This window comes from Corvus moneduloides, chromosome 7 (assembly GCF_009650955.1).
Source record: "Corvus moneduloides isolate bCorMon1 chromosome 7, bCorMon1.pri, whole genome shotgun sequence".
NCBI lineage: Eukaryota > Metazoa > Chordata > Aves > Passeriformes > Corvidae > Corvus > Corvus moneduloides.
The window spans coordinates 8,577,936-8,601,141 of record NC_045482.1 but is presented as its reverse complement, the minus strand read 5'-3'; the positions used below and the strand labels follow the sequence as shown (position 1 = coordinate 8,601,141).

The window sequence follows — 23,206 nt, the reverse complement described above, 5'->3', positions numbered from 1 at the left end:
TGCAAGCTTTAAGGATCATATATCCTATCTCCAGGAAAAAAAAAAAAAGAAGATCCTGTTTCTGGCGGCCAACATCTTTAAAATAAAATGACTAATTAAAAAAATAAAAGTCTTTCATGGGAGAGCAGGAATGGCAGTTGTCAGGACAACAGGCCAACAGCCACCAGACCCAGGGAACATTAAGTCTCAAGGAACAACAGGCATGCATATGGATTGGCTTCGTTTTTTCTAAGATCCATTTCTTCACCCTTTTTTTTTTCTAAAAGAAAAATAATGTCTTACAGAGCTTGTTTGTTTACTAGAGACTATAATAATATGATTTGGAAGGAAATGAATCAGAGGGACTGAACTGAAGTCAAGTCTTTTGATACAGACAAGCATCATCAAGGCAGGGTAAAGAAAGGGTAAGCCCTCTGAGAGCAGCAGGAGGAGGAGGCTGGGAAGTATGACCTAACTTCCTAAGCTCTTCCTTCATGAGGGAAACCATTTTCTTCTCAAGAAAACCTACATGGAACTGAAAAAAATCTTGCAGCTGTATTCACATAAAGCATCTCCTATGGTTTTGGACCCCAAATAACAACGAAACATCAGCAGGCACAGTTTTCCAAACCAGCTCAGCTGGAACACCAGTACACACACAGGTAATATGCTTATACATGTACATGCTCTGTGAGATTCTTACCTTCAAGGACTGGATTTGACTGCAAAAGTTGTTCTTTTACTTGATTAACCTCTGCCCCTTTTCCACACACAGCAGCTACATATGACATAACAAGTTTGCTGGCCTCTGTGGGGGAGAGCCAAATAAAACGGTGATAAGCATTGGCAAAAAGGCCACAACATTATTCTACAGACTAAATCTCTGTCACATTTTCTCAATGCCAGACAGGAACGGTGAGCACATTCATCTCAGTTTTATCCTGCATTGTTGTACCATCTGGAAATGCAGAAGGAGCATACCCTGCTATGAGACCCATGCCATTACATCAGCAATTCTCTTGATTTAAACACCCATAGCCTCTACTGAAGCTAAAAGAAAGCCACCACTGGATACAGCACATTACCTGCTCCTTTTACATTTAGCCTCAGTAAGAGGCATTCTTCAAGGGAAGAACATTATCCCCTGCTGACACATTGGAAATGTTTTAATCTAGCCTGAAAATAAACAGTCTCAGGCAGTTTCAAGACACAAAATTCAATCAGTTTATATCAGCAGATACACAACAAGTGCAAACATGCAACACTTGTACACATGTAATTACAACTGTAATCTACAAGCAACTGAGTAACTGCAGCATCACATAACGTGCTGCAGTCTGTTTGAAAGTATAACCAACAGAGAAAGTGAAGCATTCATTTAAACAATGAAACTAATTTGGAGGTGCTTTTAACAAAGTCTGGAACAATTTTTAGACTCTCAAAGCTGGGTTCATAGGGGTGTCAACCACCCATGATAGAAACGAAGATCAGATAATCCATCCAACCCTTATGTTTTTGCTGGTCAGAAAAAAGCAGCTGGAAAATGATTCTGTTTATAAAGTGAGTCTGTGATGGTTACTATGATGCAAGACAGTGAAATTTGAGGCAATATTGGCTGATATACAATGTAATTACTAACAGCTGGAAACCCTATCAATTCAAGACTGTGGTCATAAAAAAATCATTACATCACATTTGTAGCAGATCTTCAAAGATCTATTACAAATTTAAGGGTCGCATTGCAGGAAAGAACTGACGGATTAGATGCTATCCCTTGGATTTTGATTTTTTTCTATTTAACCAAATTTGTTAGCATTGTATTACTATCCCATAATGTAGAGGAAACTGAGCAAACATACCACACAGGGAGCAAGCAAGGAGCAAAAACTATAGGTGTGTTAAGAAGGCTCCCGTCTCCTTTATTTGTGCCTCGAACAAAGCTCTCGTTTTTAAGACTCTGTTCCCTCCAGAGCTTGGAATTACCAAATTATTTAATTTGAGATATTTCCTAAAACAGTCAACATCTTTAAGCAGAGCCACTCAATCACTGAGAGAAGCATGCATCAAAGCAGCAAAAAAGCTGTAATAATAGTTCACACACAATGACTTCAATACAGGCTTTGAGCATCAGTGAAAGAAAATAAAGGCCCTTTCTCTTTTTAGGAACTGCGTTTGGCCCAAGAAAGACACCAGGAAGGGAATTTTCACCCTAACATCTCAAAACATTTAAATACATCACTTGTTCTGGTGATGCACCATGTTTCCTTGCCCAGTGTTACTATCAGTTAATATGAAAAACATGCAGAGAAGCAAGAACAAAATAGGAAGCAAATAAACAGACCCAACCGATGACAGTTCAGTTTCAGTTCTTCTAGGGCAAAAATGTCAAATATTCTGGCTACCAAAACTTTAAAACACGGTTGTATAGTGTATCTGTACTAGGAGGTTTGTTTCCTTAACTCCAGGAACTTTTTACCCACCCCCCTGCACTACCACTCCCCTTTATTTTTAATGAAAACCTGAGTTCTCACCTCATAGACCCATTTCAGCAACAGCAGTTACATTAAATGTTAGAGAATATCACAGATTCCAAGTCGATGAATGACTTGAATTTCAAATCCTAGACAATTTTGTACTTACCTTTATAAAAAAGGAACAATTCATAATATTTCCCATATGGCTATAAAAAATTACAGAATAGTCAAAATCCCTATACAAATCTGAATTTACTATTTACATATAGCAAAGTTCAACAACTCAACCTCTGATTCACCTTTCAAATGAATAAATCAATAATATGTGTACTTCAGTTGTATGAGGTGCTTGATAATTCACAGTTCGTGAGGCAATCAAAAGTTTAAACACCACCAGTACAGGACTCTTTTCTAAAGTCTGAACTTCGAGACAGAACCTCAGTCATATTAATAAGAACTTGGGTTTTTTAATCTGCACTTTTACTGAACACATTTTCCTGTTATTGAACTGTAAATAAGGATTATATTACAAGACTTCAAGACCTCTCAATTGGATGCTGCTAATCAAGGAGCACCAAAGATGAAGTCTGCATTTTATATTTTCACAAAAGTCTTGGAAAGCAACTTCTTGTAACCTACTTTAAGTCTTGCTCAGAATAAGCACACAAAGCCCCGTATAGCCTCAGATTCAAAGGAAAAATCTCTCAAATTACTTGGAAACAGATGTATGCCTTCCTACCCGCTGCCTCTTTTGCAAGTCACCTCTGTTTTAAATTGCTGTCTTTGAAAATAACTGGCTTCTTTCTTTTTTAAAGTCTACCTAAAATGTACTGCAGTTACGCAATCCTCACTTGGTTTCTAACCTTCCAGTTGAAAAACTAGCAGTCGTTTTCAAGGAAATGTCAGCTTTGCCTAAGAAACTCAGTGTTCTGGTACACAAGCCAATCTTAGCACTGCAGTTGAGCACAGTGTGCAAAAGGCTGATAAAATTTCCAAAGTAATCAGCTACTGTTATTTCTTGTCCTTAGACAAATAGCATAATCCAGTTTTTAAAGGCATGTATTTATTGAGAGACAAGTAGAAGTAGAAAGTCTAGAAAACCCAGAGCATTCTGTTTTCTACACCTTCAAGTTTCCCACCAGCAGAGCCTAAATGTTTTCTGGCCCTTGGAATATTCTGTGACAAGTCAGCATTACTTTGGTACAACTCTGGATACTGATGAGGACACTGTACTAACATGAAATGGGACTTAAACATGGTGACAGTGTGAAAAAACCACTATTTTATGTGAGTTCACACCTGCAGCAACAAGTGTGACAGCACCCCTTTTCTGCAATGGCCAGACACAAAGAGTTACTGACATCTCTCAACTCTTACAGACTCCAGCACCCCTTTGCCAGACTCTGAACAACCCTGAATGTTTTTTAATCAGGTCCAAACTGCTCCTTACCTGTTTTCCCAGCTCCACTCTCTCCTGTAATAAGGATGCATTGGTCTTTGTCCTGGTCCCTTAAAGACCTGTAAGCTTCATCAGCCAGAGCAAAGCTGCAAAGAAAGAAAGAGCCAACTGAGAATTAGAAAAAAAAAAAAAAAAAAAAGAAAAAAAAAAAACCCTACCAAATACCAATGATAATTACAATCTGTCCTTCACACATCCAGGAAAAAAACCCAACCAATAAAAACCCAAAATCCTCCAAGTGCTAATGTTGCATAACTGATAAAAGCATTCATTTTACAGAATATAAAGATCCACAGAAGCAAAATTGATACTTTTTATCAGAGGCTTACTTAGACCTCCTCCAGGAACAAGCAAAGATAATCTTGAAGTTTTTCTAAAGATAGCAAAGTCAAAATAAAATAACAGAATTTTAGGGAAATGTAGCTATCTTTCTTCATTGAACAAAATGTCATATTCTTCACTGAAAAAAATGTCAATGCATCATCAGGGTGTGTTCTGTCTGACAACATCTCTAAGATAAAAGAAACAGGAGACCCCTGAGCAGTAACTAAAATGCAATTTCTGCTCAGTAAGAAGAAATCTCACAACCTTATAAAACACTGAGCATTTTAAGCCTTTGAGTATAGCTGGACTTGTGCATGAATATGCAGAATTATTTCCCACTAACTGTGTTCTTAACCCACTAAGTGTGATGTCATGTAGGGAACCTAAAGAATATAATAAGAGCCAACAGATTTCCTGTACCAAAAATGTCTTTTCCTGGAGCTCAGAATAATCATGACCCCGAAACCCCTGGGCTGCAATTTGAATCCAGATGTGCTCTGCTGCCATGCAGCAACATATATTCCGGAGAAATGCAGATGTTTTATTTGTATTTAGTTTTCTTTAGTAGTAATTTTGAGACAGAATAAAGATTTTCCTTCAACTGCATCTTTCAATTAATGGAATGAAGTACTCGGTAAACTAAGCATTTTTCCCTTGGAAAAACTTAAACAAGTAGTATCTGTAAAAGGACATAAAAGCAAAATCCAAATAAAAAGGCACACGTGCATTACCCAATTAAAGAAAAAAATATGATATCCAAACAGGGCATATTTTTACATGAAATAAACAGCTGTTCAACAGACCAAGAGCTTTCTTAGATTACTGCATCTAGTAAAATATTTAGTGTTTTTATGTATCCAAAAGTGGATATTGTTTATTATTTACAGCAAAAAAAAACATGTATGAAAACCAGAAATGAACTCTCAGGTCAACATAAGATGCAGAATCGCTGCAGGTTCAATGCACTTTTTAGAAACTTGATTCTTTCTTCTACAACAGTTCAGGAACTTTGTATTCAGCTGATAATCGCAAACAGATCAAGTATTTGTTTTGGACAACATAGCTATATGGTGCTTTTTTCCACAGGCAACCACAGCCCCTTTATAGAAAAGCAAGCTCTTTGTCATGACACCAGTTAGAGAAAGCAGGAACAGTACAAAGCAAGCAGTGAGAGCCACGCAGGGCATTTTCTAGAGGCTTCTACTGCTGCAGTTTGAAAGCTTCAAATATTAAATCTATATATCCCCAAATTAGTCCGTATTTATTGCTACTGCTGTCCCTTAGCTCCAGGCTTCTCTCCCCAATAAGTTTATAAAGAGCATGACATGTTGCCTCCAATTTATCATCAGGTGCATGTGCAACACCGTCTTTTCTACTTCCTCACCCCTCACCTGTATGAGACTCATCTCATATTTGCTTATTTGGGTTTTGGTTTCGTTTGCCTATTTGGTTTCATGGTCACATCATGCTACCAGCCCAGCCACCCTGCAAGAGACCAGGGTAACCAAGTGAGGGGCATTTTTAAAGGTTAGGAAACTGGTAAATGAAATACCTTGCAGCTCCTTTGCTGCAAGTTACTGTTACTAAGCAGTAACACCCTCCCCTCCCTCTCTAGGGCCTGCCAAGGATGCTCATGCCATCGTTTTGCCCCTCCTTGTGCCCCTGCCATCTTCTCTCCTGCAGCACATCTGCCTCCCCAGCTCCATGACCCGCCCAGGGCTCCACCTTTCTCACTGCTTTTCTCCAGCCTACTTTGTCCAAGGCACTAAATTACAATTCTCCTTTCTGGACAGATGGCTGGGCCATCCACTTAACACCCGTGATCAAAGGTCATTAACTCCTTTTGATACATATCCCATTGAACCCAGAGCAAGGCTGATCTCTCAAACCTTAATACTGCTGTGCTGATTGAAGCATTTGAACTCAGTAATTCAGCTGGAGGTGAAAATGTGTTTACGAGAGAGTAGCAGGCTGTAATGTTTCTAGCATTACAACAAAGTCACATTGTGATGTGGCCAACACGCTGGAGAACCAGCAAAAAAAATATAAAATACTCTGCTGCTGCTGAGAGACCATGACATAATTTCTGGCACCCATTTCACTGTTTGGAGTCCAAGCTACAGTAGCAATAACACTTTACCAGACTCTCTTACAGGACATATTTAGGAAATTAATAATATTTGTTGAATGTTGCTGCAGATATACTTGCAATTTGAAAAGTACAACAGCACTCAGAAAAGCTCATTCCAGAAGAGATTACCTTCTTTTTCATAAGGAAAAAATTAAAAGCAACAGGATGAAGATGAAAAAAATAAACTGCACTGAGCATTCATGGGCCATGTGAGACAAACTTTAACAATAATGCTGTGATTTCCACAGGTTTGACTGAGTGAAACTGTCCTTCAGCAAGAAGATAAGAGTCTAAGATACTTTTCAAATTTATAGACTGGATGGCTCATTCTGTGCCTCTTGTCCTTCAAACCATCTTGGCCATCAACTAGTTTTTCACTGTTGGAACAATTTTCTTGGCAGTAGTTTCACACTGGGAAATGAAATCAGCATCAAGCACAGAGAAAGCATTCTCTGTTGATATACTGAGTTACGAGTTAATCAGCTTAATACTCATTCGTCTTTTCTAATACACTGAATTTAAGTTTCTCAACAGCCCCTGTCAAAATGTATTTTACTGCTTGATGTATTTATCAACTCTGCCAGCACTGCATAGTTAAAGACACCAAATCAGGTGTTTTCTCCTTCCTCCACAGAGAAACAGAGAGCCTAGTACTGCAATGAGGTCTCTGAAGTTGGAGAAGAGAGGGGGATTTAGTCCAGTTCTGGTTTAATCCAATCTAGTCAGAGATGCTTGGCATACACTGTCATTCCCTCCAATCTACACAACCCACAAAGCCTAAAACTCCACCAATATGTCAAATATGATCTACTACAGACCAAAGAAAAAATAAGTCAATTCATTTCAAAAGAAGTTTTGTGTAAGTACCTATCAAAAGTGACCCAGCAGAAGTGTTCTAAAATCTACCACTGATGTTTCAACCACTGTTCCAACAATTCAGTTGGAGGAGGAATAACCAAGAGTCTATTTAAACAACTAAGACTCGTCTTTCTGGCAGTGCATAAAGAGCATTAGCACCTTTATGTCAGTCTGAACAAAGATCTTTATCTCAAAGAAAAAGATAGATCTATTCAGATGTCACGTTGACTTTCACCGCACAATGTTAACACCTCACAGCCCTTCCCTATTATCAACATCTATCTTTACAGTAACAGAAAACCCAAACAAAAACAAACCTTGAGTCTTTTAGTTCAAACTCTATCTGATCAAAAAAATAGAATTTCATGCTATTCCCTATTTGTTAAAAAAAAAAATTTCATTTAAGGTCATTTAAGTTTAACACATATTAATGGTGTATAGACCACAAAGAACCCTAGCCTTTTCCTTTTAGCAACATGAAGAGACATGGCTCTGTAACGTCAACATTTGCAACCATAGATTTAAACCACATACCACTCTTTGAGCCACCTCACAATTACAGAGCCTAAGTAAAATTTTAGAATAGTTTAAAAAGCAGTTATAAACCATGTGTTTCGAATTAGCTGATGAGTGTGTCAGCAGCATCAGTCACCATACCTTATAATAAGCTCTCCTTTGATTTTTAGGTTTTCGTGGAGGAAGATGACATTCTCTTACCACAACAAACACAGAAATATTTACTGGAGTTCTCTTTTAGCTAAGACTTAACTAAGAAAGCAATTTGAAATCAAAATGCCACCCACACCTAGCTCAGTAAGAAGGCTCTGCTTTTTTTATAGCATGGCCTGTTCAGCCACAAGCTCCAGATGGCCAGATCTGTCACAAAGTCCTAACCCAAAAATTTAACAAAGGGAAACAGCACAGCCCTCCAAGCAGGATTTCCAAAGGGCTCTGGCAATTTTCAGCATCTTAACAGCACCTCTGTGCTTGAACAGAACACTGGAGTCAGGAAGAGACAGGAGCGAGGTTTCCACTCGCTCACCCTGAGACAAGAAGCAAGTGCTGCACTTGGACACTCCAGATTGCACTCGCAACTACAAAAGCCATAAAAACCTCGCTCTTATTGTCAGAAATTCAGCTCATAGGAGCAGCTTTTCTTTTCCTTTAAGCCAAACTCACCAGGGTCAGTACTTGCCAGATACTGGTACTTTTTCTGCTATCACTTCCATTCTTTCTTTCATTTTCCTTAGCATTCTCTATTAAAAGTAATTAGTTAACACTATTTTAAATTCTCTCCAATTGCTCTTCTCATGCACTAATAGAATCAATTCATTTCTTCACCAGCTGTTGCTTTGACTCAAGAGATTCCTGGTCCCCATTTCAGAGCATCTATTGCTTAATCTTGGCTATTGGCTGACAATTCACTTACTCCTTTCAAAGGAAATTAGGAAAACTTCTTTTCTTGACTGTTCCAATTCCTCATAAAGCAGAGTCCTGGTAGCAGGGCTCAACTGCTCAGGTACCAGGATTCATTTCTGCTCAAATGTGCCTAAACACACTGGCAGGATGCTAAAGGCCAGTGCTTATCAAAAACTATATACCACACTAGACTAAAAAGAGCAGCAGTGATATGTAAATTGCGCAAGTGCTTTTAATATGAATTTTACATTTAATGTAATTTAATTATTTCAAGTTTAATTAAGAGCATCATTTCATTTCCTTCCTTCTCTTTCTGAATGCACAGAAGTGCTCAGTAGCAGGGTAGCAGCCAACAAATTATTTCTTTCTCTCATGACGTGCAGTGGGAAAACATCAGAATTACCATTTGCTTGGTATAGTATAAAAATTCAAACAACCTGAGTTAGGAAGAGTAGAAGCAGATTTCATAAAGTGCTTTGAGACTTTATGTTGTAAATCATCACTATTTGCTATATATATTCCCCCACCCATTGAAGCTCAGTGGAAAATTCACCATTCAGGAAAAACAACTGTAGGAGACTATTTATAGTATTAGCTCATGGTGCAGAATCATTTAATTGCCCCAAGGATAAAAAGTGTATTCCCATTTTCCGTAATTACAAACTGTCTCATGTTCAGCACTTTGACACACTTGAAAAGAAAAGGTTGATTAGCCTGCCACGGGAGTGAATAAAATAACAGCTGAATTGATGGAGCATCAGCTAGGATAGACCTTCACAGGCAAGCAGCTGCTCTTTCAAAAATGCCAATCAGGGGAAAAAAATAAAACAAATTTAAACACCAGGATAAAGAGGTGTGCTAAGACAGATGGAAAGCCTTTGCTCCTATTCATATCCTCCAGTTTTGTTTTCCTGGTGAGCACAGAAACCTGTTTTATGAACAATACTGTGTGGTAATACACACAGCAGAAGGGTACCTCCTACACAGGCCTCCTCACTTCATTATTCACGTGAGCCCCTGTGATGTTATTAGAGGCAGAACAAAACCCAAAGCTGTGCAAATCAGCCCATTTGATTTGTAAGAAGCAGCTGACATTTACAGAAGGGAAGGGACAGAGAAAAAGGGAGGGGGAAGAGGACAAAGCCACTCTTAATTTTCAAGAATAAAACACTATAGCACGCAGGCTGAAATTAAGCCAGAGAGATTTATTTTCTGGTAGACTGGGAATATAATATACTCTCTGATGCTCATATATACACTGCAGGCTTAGCAGAAGACTTGTCTCAGACCCACAACCTGAGGTCTGGACTAAAAAAAAAAAAAGTTCTTGTGGAAAATCTTATCTTTCTCAGACTGAAGCAGATTTAGGACATGTTCAATGAACTTCAACTCAAAAAAGCTCCCTACAGAGAGGTTCAGACAATGCTTCTTCCCAAAATACTGTGCCTGCACAACCTCCCAGCTCACCAAAGCCCTTTTCCCTCTCGCAGGATGGCACACATGCCCACTCTAAGAGAGGCTTTATCAGTTTTAATCACTTCCTTTTGCTGTAAGCCCAAAAGAAATTATTTCTCTGGGTTTTTTTAAACCAGCTGTGATCTTTCCCCAGCACTGTACAGAAAAGCCAAAAACGCAGCCATTGATTTTCTGCCTATTTCAACATCTAAGGCATCTCGTTAGAGCTCACATTAATATGATGGAAAACAAGAACATAGGTTCCTTTTACCAGGAGCCTATGACCCAGCTGTTCCCTTATTTTCCTTCAACCAGTGCAAAACAAGAACTCTGTAGCTGAGGATGACCATGCCATTTTCCAACCCAGACTACAAAATAAATTCTCCCTCTGAGTTTTAGCAAGCCTGGTAAGCATGCCCACATCCCATCCCACAGCTCCATCCTGTCAGCTGGCAGTGAAATACACCCAGCAGACCGTCAGGACAGTGGCCTGGGCATGGGCCCAAGGTTGGGTCCTCCAAAGGAATGCAGGATAGTGGCAGAGGGCAGCAGCAGGCAGAACCCTGGTGCTGCAGGTAACCAAGCCACCAGGCCTGTCCCCTGCCTTGGTGACATGTTTATCATGGAACACCAGGTTGGGTTGGGTATTCCAGGGCACACCAAGCTGAAGTGATGTGGACCAGTGCCAGCTGTGCACACCGTAAACACCTGCAGCTGCCCACAAACAACAGGGATGGCTCGTGACCTAGTCTGCCTAAAAAAGGGAACTAAACTAGCAAACTCCTGTTTGGAGCAGGCTCATGTCGGTCAAAGTGAAGATATGCATAAATCAAGGCGGGGCAGGGAAGCAAGTATCTCCTTGCTTTTCAGAAGTGCAACTTGGCTTGGATTTCCCCTTGACTAGTCCCATTTTCCTTGAAATTACATCAGCCAGCTAGATGGCACATAACCATCACCTCCTCACCCATACCAATGCTCAGCCTGAACCAGTAACTCCCAGTTCCACAGCATTAAGCAGATGAGTTTGTAACTCTCTCACCCCAAACACCAGGCTGCATTACCCAAGGCAGACGACCAGCTGCTACACGGTCACACAGGAGGACACAGACAGGCCTCCCACAGAACAACCCCAAGTCAGTCTGCTGTCACGTGCACAGCAAAGATTTCAAGTTTCTCGAGGGAAAAGGCATTTCTGTTTACAAAATCAATAATTTTATTAGGCTATGATATCCTTGAAGGGAAGTTCAGGGAGTGTTTTCTACTGTTTCATCAAAAATCAGATTTAGTTAGATGTTTATTTGCTAGGATGAATCAGCAATTGCATGATTTGATGACTACCTAAACCAGCCAAGTCCTTATACTGTGTGTTTCTACGGCAAAACTATAGGCTGAAGCTTCCTGGTAGCCATATTCTGCATCAGAAGCTGCAGGTTTTTCCCTGAGCTGCCATCCCAAATGCACTACAGGAGCCTGCAGACACCAGGGGCGAAGCAGCCCCATGGCACAGCAGAAATGCTGATGGCAAGCTCCTCATTTTTCTCCACTGAACTTCTAAAGCTTTCCAGTCCCTGAGGGTGGGCTTGAAAAATTTGGGATTTATTCCACTTCCCTCGTTCAAATAGAGCAGCAAGGGGTCAGACAGCTGAACAGTAAGGGAAGAGAGGGGCAAACTCATTTGCCATGCTTGGCTTCTGTCAGAGCTTAACTAGAGGGCACAAAATTATTTAAAATCCCAGTTTACTGTTTCATCTACACAGAAGGAGATTTGAACTGCACCTCTGGGCTCTTGCACATGTGTGGAAATGAAGTGCTGGTGGGACAGGGAGGAAAAAGGGAGCAGGAGAAAACAGCCATTCCCTTTCTGCACTGAAATATAGAGACTCTCAGTACTTTTACAGAAAACTGAATTAGTTTCTGTACCTAACACAGCATGTGTCTGAAACACAGGGAAGTTCATTTGTCAAATACACGTGTTCAGTTCATGTCAGCTTTGACCAAATTTTACATAAATCTTTTTCTGCAGAACAAGAAATGTTTTGATTATGCTGCTACACCATGAGAATAGCATGCTATTAGTAAACTCCCGCAAAAAAACATGAAATTCATCTTGTCTTAGCTGTCTACAAGAACATATTTTCCATCAAAATAAAACAATGCAAAACAATTAGTCCTCATTTTTAAAACACTGGTTTAAAAGGGGTCCCTATAATTATTCATAGCTATTTCAGAAATACAGGTTAAGTGAGATGCTTAGAAGACAAGACTTTATTATCCAATTAGAGGAACAATGATCATTATAACTTGGCTCTTCCTATACAGACAGGAATATATGATTAAATGCTTTTCTGCTTTTTTTAAATTTATAAATAGGATGTGTCTTTGGGGCTTACAGTGCGTGCTTGTCCCAGTCAATGGCAGAGCACTGACTTGATCCGTTCAAAAATGCCAGTGACTTCTTGATCTCACAAATGAAGCCACAACAGGGCTGTACTGATTGTGGGGTTTTCCTGGGGCAGAGGAGGGCAGAGTGCTGCTCTTATGACTTCACATGAAAAAGTGTTTAGCAAATAGTGTTCCGTTTCTCTGCCTCAAAAAAAAAAAAAAATTTCTCCTGCATTGCAAATCAAAAATCCTACTTTTTTGGGGTTTTTTGCATCCTGAAGTCAGAAGGCAGAAATAACTTATTTCCTCCTGACACAGCGACAGCAAGAGATACAGCAAGTCAAGTTTTGGAACCATGCAGGGTTTATTGATACCATGTGTTCATGCAGGGACTTCTCTCACTGCAAATAATTTTATTGCAGAACTATCAGTGCTTTCCAAACAAATTTGTTCTTCTTTGCTAACTCAAGAGAGAAAAATAAATTTATTCCTTTATTCTAAAGTAAAGAAACATGTTCCAGTACTCAGGGAGAGAAAAACAGCAAAGGGAGGTGCATACTCACTGCATAGAAAGGGATACGTTTTAAAAGGTCTCACCTCACAGGACAATAATCCAGCACAACTAAACTCCAGTGCGCAGCACATACCCAAGAGCTACATCATCTCATGTGAAAATGAGATTGTGGAATGACTTTATACCTCTGTCTGGTGAGACAGGTAAATAGATGTCAGTCAGGCATTAGTGCAACACACTGCAGTGGAATGCAACAGTTTGCCAGCAGAAAAAATGCCAAGCACTCCACCAAATTCATATCACAGTACTGGAGAAATGGAATCACAGAATCATAGGATTGGACTGGAAAGGACTTTAAAGATCATCTCGTTCCAACCCCTGCCATGGGCAGGGACACCTTTGCTAGACCAGGTTGTTTCGAACCCCATCCAGCCTGGCCTTGAACATTTCCACGGATGGGGCATCCACAGCTTCTCTGGGGAACCTGTGCCAGTGCCTCACCATCCTCATAGGAAAGAATTTCTTCCTGATATCCAATGTAAAACTACCCTCAGCTTGAAGCCAGTTCCCCTTGAACTGTCACTTCATGCTCTTGTCAAAAGTCCCTCTCCACCTTTCTTGTCAGCTCCTTCAGGTACTGGAGGGCCGTAATTAGGCCGCCCCAAAGTCTTCTCTTCTCCAGGCAGAACAATCCCAAATCTCTCAGCCTTTCCTCAAAGGAGAGGTGCTGAATCCCTCTGATCATCTGGACTTCTTCCAACAGGCCAATGTCATTCTTGTGCTGAGGACCCCAGAGCTGGATGCAGCACTGCAGGTGGGGCCTCACCAGAGCAGGGTAGGCAGGCAACAGGAGCATTCTCACATCCTCAGAGCTATCTCTAAGCTAAAGTAAGTCGCTAATCACCAGATTTGAAATCCAGGCTCTGGGATCTGTAACAAAGGCTAGAATGCAGCTGCCCACAAGTTTATCAGAGACAAAAGTGACAGAACTGCAAATAAAAATGATTAACTTATCTGGAAAACATCTGAAAGGCAGTATCAACACTATGTAATTACATAGTTATGCTGCTACTCTACTCAGAGGTGTGACTGAATCCTTTTTGAGTTTGCAAGTAACTCTCAAGTTCTCTTAACAAACCAAGTAGTTTGTTAAGAAGTCTTACACAACTTAATTTCTGCCTCCCAGCTCTTCTCCAAATAAAGTCCCTGCCATGAACCCTGGGCAAAGTAGGCACTAAAGCTTATCTGAGCTTCTAAGAGCTTGTTAGCTCAGGTACAACATTGAGCTAGCATGTCTATCTAGTCTATTAAATGGCATTTGCTCAAGTTTGTGAATGAGATTTGTGGACATATGTCCAAAATTATCTTTCTATGAATGGTCAAAGCAAGAAACAAAAAGCCTCCTTCAGACTGCTCAAACACGAGGCCCCAGTTCAGTTCACGTGTACTATTTCCAGCAAAAATCTACTTGGTTGGAATGCTGATGCTCAAGGAGGATGTCAACTGCACATATTTGTTTTCATCCTCAGTAAGAATCATCTTGGGAGTAATTAAGACCAGTTGCAGCTTGAACTCCACAAGGTTTAGCAACTCAAAATCATTTCTGCGGTATGTAAAATGGAAACTGTGTATACAAGAAAAATGCAGATTTAAACTAATTTACTGAAATGACCACAATTAAACTGTCTTTGTAGTTCAGACCTTTGTTTGTAAACCCCGGTCCCAGCTCTCTTATCTATTCAAAACACAAGAAAAAGATTATTCAGTGTGCTAGGCTGCAAATATTAAGACTGTATTTCCTGATTCCTAACATGAAAAAGTTTATCCTTAATAACCCAAACTACATTAACCACGATGTACCCGGAGCTGAATAAAACAGAGCCTTTTGCATAATGGTGCCAATAAAAAGAGACTGAATAGGAAATGATCTGCTGCTGACAGTGGTACCACATCTGAAATTTTACTAGAGTTTATTTAAGGCTTTAAACATTAGCCTTGTTTATGCTGTATCGAAAATCACGACAAAGGCTCCTAGCAGAGCAGATGGGCATTTTCTGGTGTGCTCTAAATTGCTTAAAGGGAAAAAAAAAAAAAGAAGAGAAAAAGACAACCATTAAACACAATGAGACACCTCCAATGAAAGGACAACAGCTGTTCCTACTTGCAATTTGAAATCCCAGATCTTAAAGAGAGTACCAGGTTGCCAGTGCAGGAAAGGCATAATGAAAATTCTGGTCCATGTACACACAGTGCTTAAAATGGGATTTGTCTCCTTTTTGACAGGGCCTCTCTACCTGTCCTCACTTTTCAGACTGCATTTAAGAAGCGAAACACAGCAATGTCTCCTTTTTAAGTACAACTCATTATTTTCAGTGTGCAAAAAGTCCCAAAATTCTAATGAAAGGAAAAATGAAGCTATTGAACGTTCTACTTCATGTGACAATGTGAACTAGTTTTTAAAAAATCTCAGTATTTTATGTCCTAAAAATATTAATGGCAAAATATGAATGCTAGACAGAACAATCCAGTTCCAGGAAAGTGAGAGAAATGGGATCTGGCAAAAAAGTTACCATTAGTTTAGACTGCTGAAGCATTTACACACATCCCCAACTATATTAAGGCACTTTAATTTTTTTGCTTTTTTTCTTAATTATCTTTGGTCTAACAATCTAGCCAAGCTCCAAACTTTTCTGTGCTTACAAATAAACACAGACTATAACAAATACACTCACACGCAGAAAAAAAAGAGATCGTCACAGATAACTAAAAACATTTGACTCTACATCCCCAACATGACTGAAGTCAAATGTGAAGTATGTTGTGTACAGGGGTACAAGTAAATATTTGAAAACGGTTCTGAAAACAAAGTTATTTTGTGGAGGCTCTAAGCCAGCAGTTAATTCATGAAGGGTGCTCCAAGATTATTTTCCTTTGTACACCATGACAACAATTATAGAGTTACAGAAGCATCTGGAACAGATCTCAAGTTAAGTGTTTCCCTTACAAACTCACTATGTTTTAAAGGTACCCAAATTCTTGCATTCTTCTTCCTCAAGAAGCCCACTGGGCACACGAGTGTTGGCAAGGACCACACACAACTCTCCAAAGAAGACACTGATGGATCAGCAGGCTCTCCTGGAGCCAGGTGGGTCCAGCCCAGAGAGGGGGGCTCTGGCAGTGGGACTGACAGCACTGCCAGCTGGTGTGGCTGTGGACACTCAAATGTTTGTGAGCCAGCAGAACTGGTGCTTTTGAATACTTTTGTCACGGCAGAATATGCTGCTGCAGCTTCTGAGAGGCCGAGAGATGAGGGAGGGTGAGACCAGAGGCAGCCAGTACTCTCCATCTTCTGAGGTATTTTGGGAGGCAGTTCTGCCTTGATGCTTTTTATATCCCCTGAGGTCTCTATATATACTCCTTCCTAGGCTAGGAAGTGTTCAAATGCCACAAGAGCACAGAAATCCACCCTGTCTCCACACAGACTGTGTGCAAACAGCCCTGCCAGCCCCAGCCCACCTGTGCAAAGCTCTGCCACTACACGGCATCGTCCGCTCCCATCCTGGACATCCCAAGTCCCGGACACCAACAGGAGGATGACAGTACCAGTGCCATGCAAAAGGAATTTAAAGGGCCTTTTCATTTCTTAATTTAGACAGAGCTACTTAGAGGACCAACGGAAAGGCTCATTCCGCCAAACTCCGGAATCCAGTCTAAATGTCACTCCAGAATAGTCTGAAAATTAAAATAAAGCACAACATTCATATATACGCTGCTTTTTCAGGCTGTTTATGCTTCTTGGGTGTTGGGTGCATTTTTGGAGCTTCCTTACAACCACACATCCTGCCATAAGTCAGGTCCTGTATTATTCTGCATTATTAGAAATTTCATGCAATCTAAAACCAGCAGCGAACAAGCAACTTCTGTTCTTGTCAATAAGACTACATCCACCTCTGGAGCACTGGGGCAAGATGGCTGCATTATGTGCTATCCAAACCCACCAAAACAGCCCTGCTCAAATTTCAGGAAAAAGCTAAATTTGTTGTTGTATGTGAGAGAAACCCTGCTTTTTACCCTAAGCTTTCAAACTGGCAAATCAGCTCCAAAATGCTCTTCAGAGGTCAGATGGCCACTTCAATACAGCCACATCACAACTGCCTTCCTCAAAACTCTTTTTTCCTCAGAAGGACTTCTGAGGTCTCCTACCAAGCGTAAAACATAGCAAACTGTGCATCCCATGGTGGGTGTGAGAGAACACTGCAATAGAAGAGGCTCTCTCAGGCATGAAGTCCTTCTGGCACTTGAAGCAAGTGTGGTGCTTCATCCATCCCCTTTTCACCTCTGTGCTTGAGGGACTGACATTCATGGGCACACCACATCCAGCTCTGCCTCTCTACAGAGGTTAAGAGAATAATTAGTCTGACCTCTACCAAAAAAAGACTTCAATGTCCTCTGTAGGGCTCCATCCCCCTCTTCTTTCAATTCACTCTGAGCATGGCTTTAACAATTAGGTACCGACAGTCCTCCCTAATTGCTATTTATGATTTCCACCAGTCATAGATGTTCCCTCCCTGCCCAGTGGTCAGTTTTGCCAACTAACCTCTGAAGTGACCATCTTCTCTCAGCTATAAATCTCTTCTGGAAGCAGCACTCTGCCAAGCCACACAAACAAGTCCGAAGACCAAGTCTCTGGAGAAGTCAGGAATTATTAGGAATAAGAACAAAACATCTGTAAAAAGCAGATACTGCAAGGTGAAGAAGACCACAGTGGGGTGGTTAAAAAAAAAAAAAAAAAAAAAAAAGACAAGAAAAAGAAAGAAAATTAAGATTAGGAAAGTATTAACTGAAACGGAAATGTTAAAATAAACATACTGGGGCAGTGAAGGACATTTAATTCTGTCACAGGCTCTCATCCCACCATCATCTTCTTCAACAAATAAAGACAGCTACTATGTATCTCACCACTCTGCTAACTATGGGGAAAAGCTTAGTTTTACATACAGGTAGAAACTATCCTTCACAGCTGGGGCTTTATCACACCCTTCAGACAGAAATATTTGCCTTACATCTTAGAGGAAAAGGAGTTACTGAAACCTTGGTGTTCTTGAAGATATCCAATCCTTTAACACCACCAAAAAAAAGAAGAGCCAGAAGCAAAAATACAACTTCTATATTCTGCATTTACATTGGCTCAAAACTTGAAAAGGAAACAGCAAATTGTATCCATTGTCAGAGTAACTGCAGATATCCACAGGATAATTATTTATCCCAATAATTATCTACATGACAATAATTGAAATGAGGAACATTAATAAGTTCCTCATTATTGCATTTTAACAGGTATATTGATATATTTGTGCTCGTATTCTCTATAAAGGCAAGCTGGTTTTCTGCAGTTGCCTGCGTAAATTTAAGCCTAAGTTTGAAAGCTTTACATGAAAAACCATTCAGAAAACTTCAGAAATGTCGGGTTTAAAAGAATTGATAACAAGTGAATAGAATATATTGCAAATTGCCTAAGTAGAATTCAATAGGTGTCTGATAAAAGCCACCTCTGGATTTTTACTGCTGCTCTAAAAACTTCAGTGCATAGTCAAAAAAAATGCACAGGGACTGAACTCTTATTTGAATGCAGCTGGCCATTAGCAGTTACAGCTGCCACTTTTACTTTGTCCCTCAACCTAAAATAATCTGTAATTCTTCTAGAGCAAGCAGGTAAGGCATCTCAGAACATCAAGAGGAGCAAAAAGCCACGTGCCACCTTCCCTGTCAGGGACAGAGAGCTGCTAGTAGCCAGGAGACAAGGTTAAAACAGGAAACACAAGAAAGCACCTACTCTCCAACCCCTTCATGCAAATCTGGTTCTGGTACATGGCTCAACAAAAAGTGATACAGCACAACAGTTACAAATACATGGGATGATAATCTATTTGATTTCCCATTGCATTCACTTCAAAGATGCCAGCAGCTGCTTTTGCCACTGGTGAAAACCAATGTAAAAAAACAAGATAGACAGCTTGGTTTGCTCTCATGACTAGCTCAGCCACAAGGTAAGCAAAGCAGCAATTACATCAACTGAGAGAGCAGAACAGAAGTGTAAGGACTGCACAAATCAAGCAGCAAACTGTTTGAACACTGAAATGTCATACTTTGCCAAGTCAGAGACAAGTTTGATCCTGCCTTGCAGATAAAGACAAAACCAGCAAGATTACCAACATTAAAACAAAAACAACAAGCCAACAATTAAAAAGCTTGGTAAACTTCCTATTACATCTATGCAAATAGCCACAGACTATGAAAACAAGCATTCCAGGAGACCTAAAAAAATAACACTTTTATTACATGGTGCCACAACAGCAGTAGCACAGTAGTGTACTCAGAGAGGAATGAACTATTAAAATAAAACCTCTTGGATCAAATTTTATCAGCTAGAACACTATCCAAAATCACCTGACCAGCAATTCAGTTTGGCTGCCCATTCAAAGTGTGACTGTGGTCCTACTCTAGTTTCCAGAGATCATTTAAAAAAACAAACAGAAAAACAAACCCTGTCCCAGCCCTGCAATTAAGTATGAACTGGCGACACTGAAAGCATCAGTCACTCGCACAGACGCTCTTGAGGAAACACAGAACAGAGGACGAGGTGTTCCCTCCCTCCTCTTTCAGATTAGGGCTAAGAAAACACCTGAACAGATTTTTCACTTCCTAAAGTGTTTCCTCCAGTGACCATATACAGCAGGAAATCTCCAGGTAGGGATTTCCTTCATGTCATTATAAACTTCTGTCTCTTTTTCCTTCTGTTTTCCTGTGCTCACCAGGCCTGCTCTTTAACTGGGACAGCTGGCATTCTCAAGCACAGCCTCCCTACCCATCACACTGAGGCACACACAAGTACCTCCAGCCTAGACAGAAGGTCACACAAAACTCCTGGAAAATAAATAAAACCTGATTTATGTTCTCCAGGAGCTCCCACATGGAGCCATACCTGTGGGAACATCCCATGGCAGATTGCTCTAGAGATGCTGACACTTAAATCCTGGGCTTCCCAAACCTGAATGTTCTCTCCAAAACTGCAGACTTCGGGAGAATGTGAGCTGTCACACCAACAGGAGATGGAAGAGTTTTGGTGCCATACTGACCTGGTTTCTGTAGGAATCTCAAAGCAAACCACTGCTAGAAATTTTTTTTAATTAATTGGTTGGGTTTTTCTAGCTGGCACTAGTACCAAAGTTATATTATTTGTAAAAAAGAGAAGTTGAAATAAGAAACACGCTATATCTAATTGTTCTAGACACACTTTCTAGGCTGGATGCATTAGTTCCCTTCTAAACAGTCAAGAATTTTACTTTGCTCAGGATCACACAAGAGGAGCCAAAAGTCTTTCCCAAGTGGTGCAGTGGGTTTACCCACAATCAATTCTTCTGAAGAGGCCATGGCTCAACAGAGATTTACACATCAAAGAAAACTAAGTATGTACATTTCTACAAATCAATGGGAGGTTTCTTACCCTCGAGGCAGAACAAATGCCACAAACTGCAATTTGTCTCATGGCATCTCTTCATTAAAGCTCCGGAGCAGCTAAAAAAAAAGGCACCTTGAAGACTGCAAGGTCTCTGGGGAAGTGCAGCAACCTCCCTAGACATGCCTGAACCCTGCTTTTAGCAGTGGCCTAAGGCTGCCAGAGCAGTCAACCCTAGAATTAGCTGCAAGCTCCAAGGATCGGATGATGCCAAGGATGGGATGATGCTCCATCCCAAACCCAGTTCTTAGTCCATCCTGACCAGGGGGGTAGGCAAGCACAGAGTTGGTGAACAGCCCAGGCTTGGCTCCTGCAGGACTATGTGGCCACCCTGCAAGCTCAACTCATGATCTATTAACCAGCATTCAAGGACCAGCTCCAGGTTTGCAGAGTGGACAACTGGACTGGCACAAATCATTCGGTACAACACAAGGCACTGCACATTAAAGGGGATGAAAAGTTGTTTAGGCCTGCCAGAGATGGCATAAGGCAGCCTTCATAGCACTTTATTAAATACACCTACAATACCTTCCAAATATTTCTTAAAGATGGTGAGAAGTCTACCAATTTTAGCAGAGCCAAAAGTGACTCTCCTTGATTCTGCAATTCCCATAAGCCTCTAGAGACAGGTGGGAAGGGAAGCAAGGTCACCATAAACTAAGATCATTTTATATTTATATGGTTTGGAAATGCTGTATCAGTAATAGAAACCATAACAAAGATTATTTCCTAATCCTTTATGCTTATTTTGTCCACTTAGCAAGAGTCAGAAGACAAAATTCTCACACAGAAGCAATACAAAATAAAGAAAATTTGTGAAGAGATCATATCTGTCCAAAACAATTTAGGCTCACACTTTACTTGACTTGGGACTCTATCCAAACTTGCAAGGAAAATCTATTACTATCATGCAGTTGAGACCTCCTGACAAAAGTTAAAAGTCAGTATTTTCTCACTTCAGTCTCCTCCTCTAAATTGGGTTTCTAGTGTTTGGGCTCCCAAAGTCCTTGTTGTGAGGTGGGAAACTGACCATACAATTATTGTCCTTTGTGATGAATGATGTTTATGAAATACTTTTGTACCAAGTTAAGACTCTCATAATACACACAAGAATGACTGTTGACCATTTCTGTTCTGGAAAGCCATCTCTCAAGAGAGACAGAAAAATGTGGAGATCAATATGTTACTATGTAATTGATTCAAGGTGTAACCAAGTACATATACTGACTTTCAGAATGTCAAGACAAACTTTAACTCACAGATTTTATTTTCAAAATACTCCATCATTTGACAGCAAATTTTATGCAGCTGAACAAAATTAGCAGAGCAGAAAATTCTTTTAGCAAGGAACTGTGTCAATTTAGCTAGCAATTGTGCTTGCTAAACAAAACTGTGAAGAAAGAAAACCTGAACATAGCCAGAGTTCAGAACCAAGAGGCCCAAGAACTACCAGAAGGTTAGTTGATCTGATTATTGGGCTGTTTGCATTTCAAACAATGCATCTGGGAGAGTGACAGATGAAATGTTAAGGCAAAAAATTAATCAGAACCAAATAACTTCCAGAAAACTTTCTACGCATAATTTTCATTTAACCTAAAAGTTAACACTGAAAGAAGATGCATAAATGTATGGCCCTGTTTAGACACTTATCCAGCCACTGATTGCTCAAGTCAGTCTCCTGAATTTGTGGCTGTAGAGTCAGGTGCAGCTTCACAACCAGCTGGAAACTCTTCTCCTTCCCAGCATCACACTGAGGGGAGGAACAGCTGGCTTTAGCCTCACCACTACGACTGGCAAGATAAAATGGTTACTGCAACATGCAGACCTTGAAGACCACACACCTTACTCTCAGCCACACCACCCACACCTGCAAACAGAACCTTGTCCTATTATTCATCCTATTTTAGTTTTAAAATTTGCATTATGCATTTATGGTGCTCTGGCTGTCCTCTATGAATGGGCTCATTTCTACCCAGCACAGAGAAGACCAAGATTTAATTTTCCTACAGTTACCATTCAGACATATCCAACACATTTCTGCATTCATCATGAGAGGGGTTCTTTTTCTTCATTGCACAAAGATAAATTAAGAGTTTCAGATATCAAAAGCAACACTCTGTGATTCAAACATATTTAACACCTCGAGGCTTCCAGGAGGCAGTCTGGACTTTGAAAGAAACAGATTTCTTTGAAAACAGACTGCTTATTTTACAGTGCTGTAATACTCGCTACTGCTGACAATTAGGGGAAATGTTCTGAAATGCACATACCAGAGCCTAAGTGCATGAAAGAGAAAGAGTAACTCATTTTAACTTCCCTTTAAAATACGGATGAGCTAATAAAAATTCATTTTGGGGGAGTGGTGGTGTGATTTTCATTTTGGTTGCTTCAATCAACAGATCTTTTGAGGAGAGAGACAGCTGGTACCATCTGTTCCTGGACAAAATGAAAACTAAAATTTCTTTGCTGTACTTACATGTGAGGACTGAGTTCATAAAAGTTTCGGTTTCTGTATTCTTCCACTTTCTCTGGAGTATAAATGGGTAGAGATCTGTAGGGGTTTATTGATATCACCACACTGCCAATGTACGTCTGTTAAAAGAAAAGAGAAAATTATTGTGGATTTTTCTTTTTAACATACTTCTGCTGCTTATACACTATTTGCCTATTTAATACTTATGTGAAAAAAACAAAC

At 40.2% G+C, this 23,206-nt stretch overlaps 1 protein-coding gene across 7 annotated transcripts in view; it reads right to left on the bottom strand.

The window, feature by feature from the left end:
- The window catches only part of MYO1B (myosin IB), a 110,197-nt gene that overhangs the window by 57,648 nt on the left and 29,343 nt on the right, over positions 1–23,206 (bottom strand). For all 7 annotated transcript variants that reach the window (XM_032114081.1, XM_032114084.1, XM_032114086.1 and 4 more), the window contains exons 3-5: positions 22,988–23,103; positions 3,904–3,998; positions 683–787 (exon numbers count right to left, since the gene is read on the bottom strand). In XM_032114081.1, the coding sequence (XP_031969972.1) occupies positions 683–787; positions 3,904–3,998; positions 22,988–23,103 (316 nt within the window). The remainder of the gene's footprint in view (positions 1–682; positions 788–3,903; positions 3,999–22,987; positions 23,104–23,206) is intronic.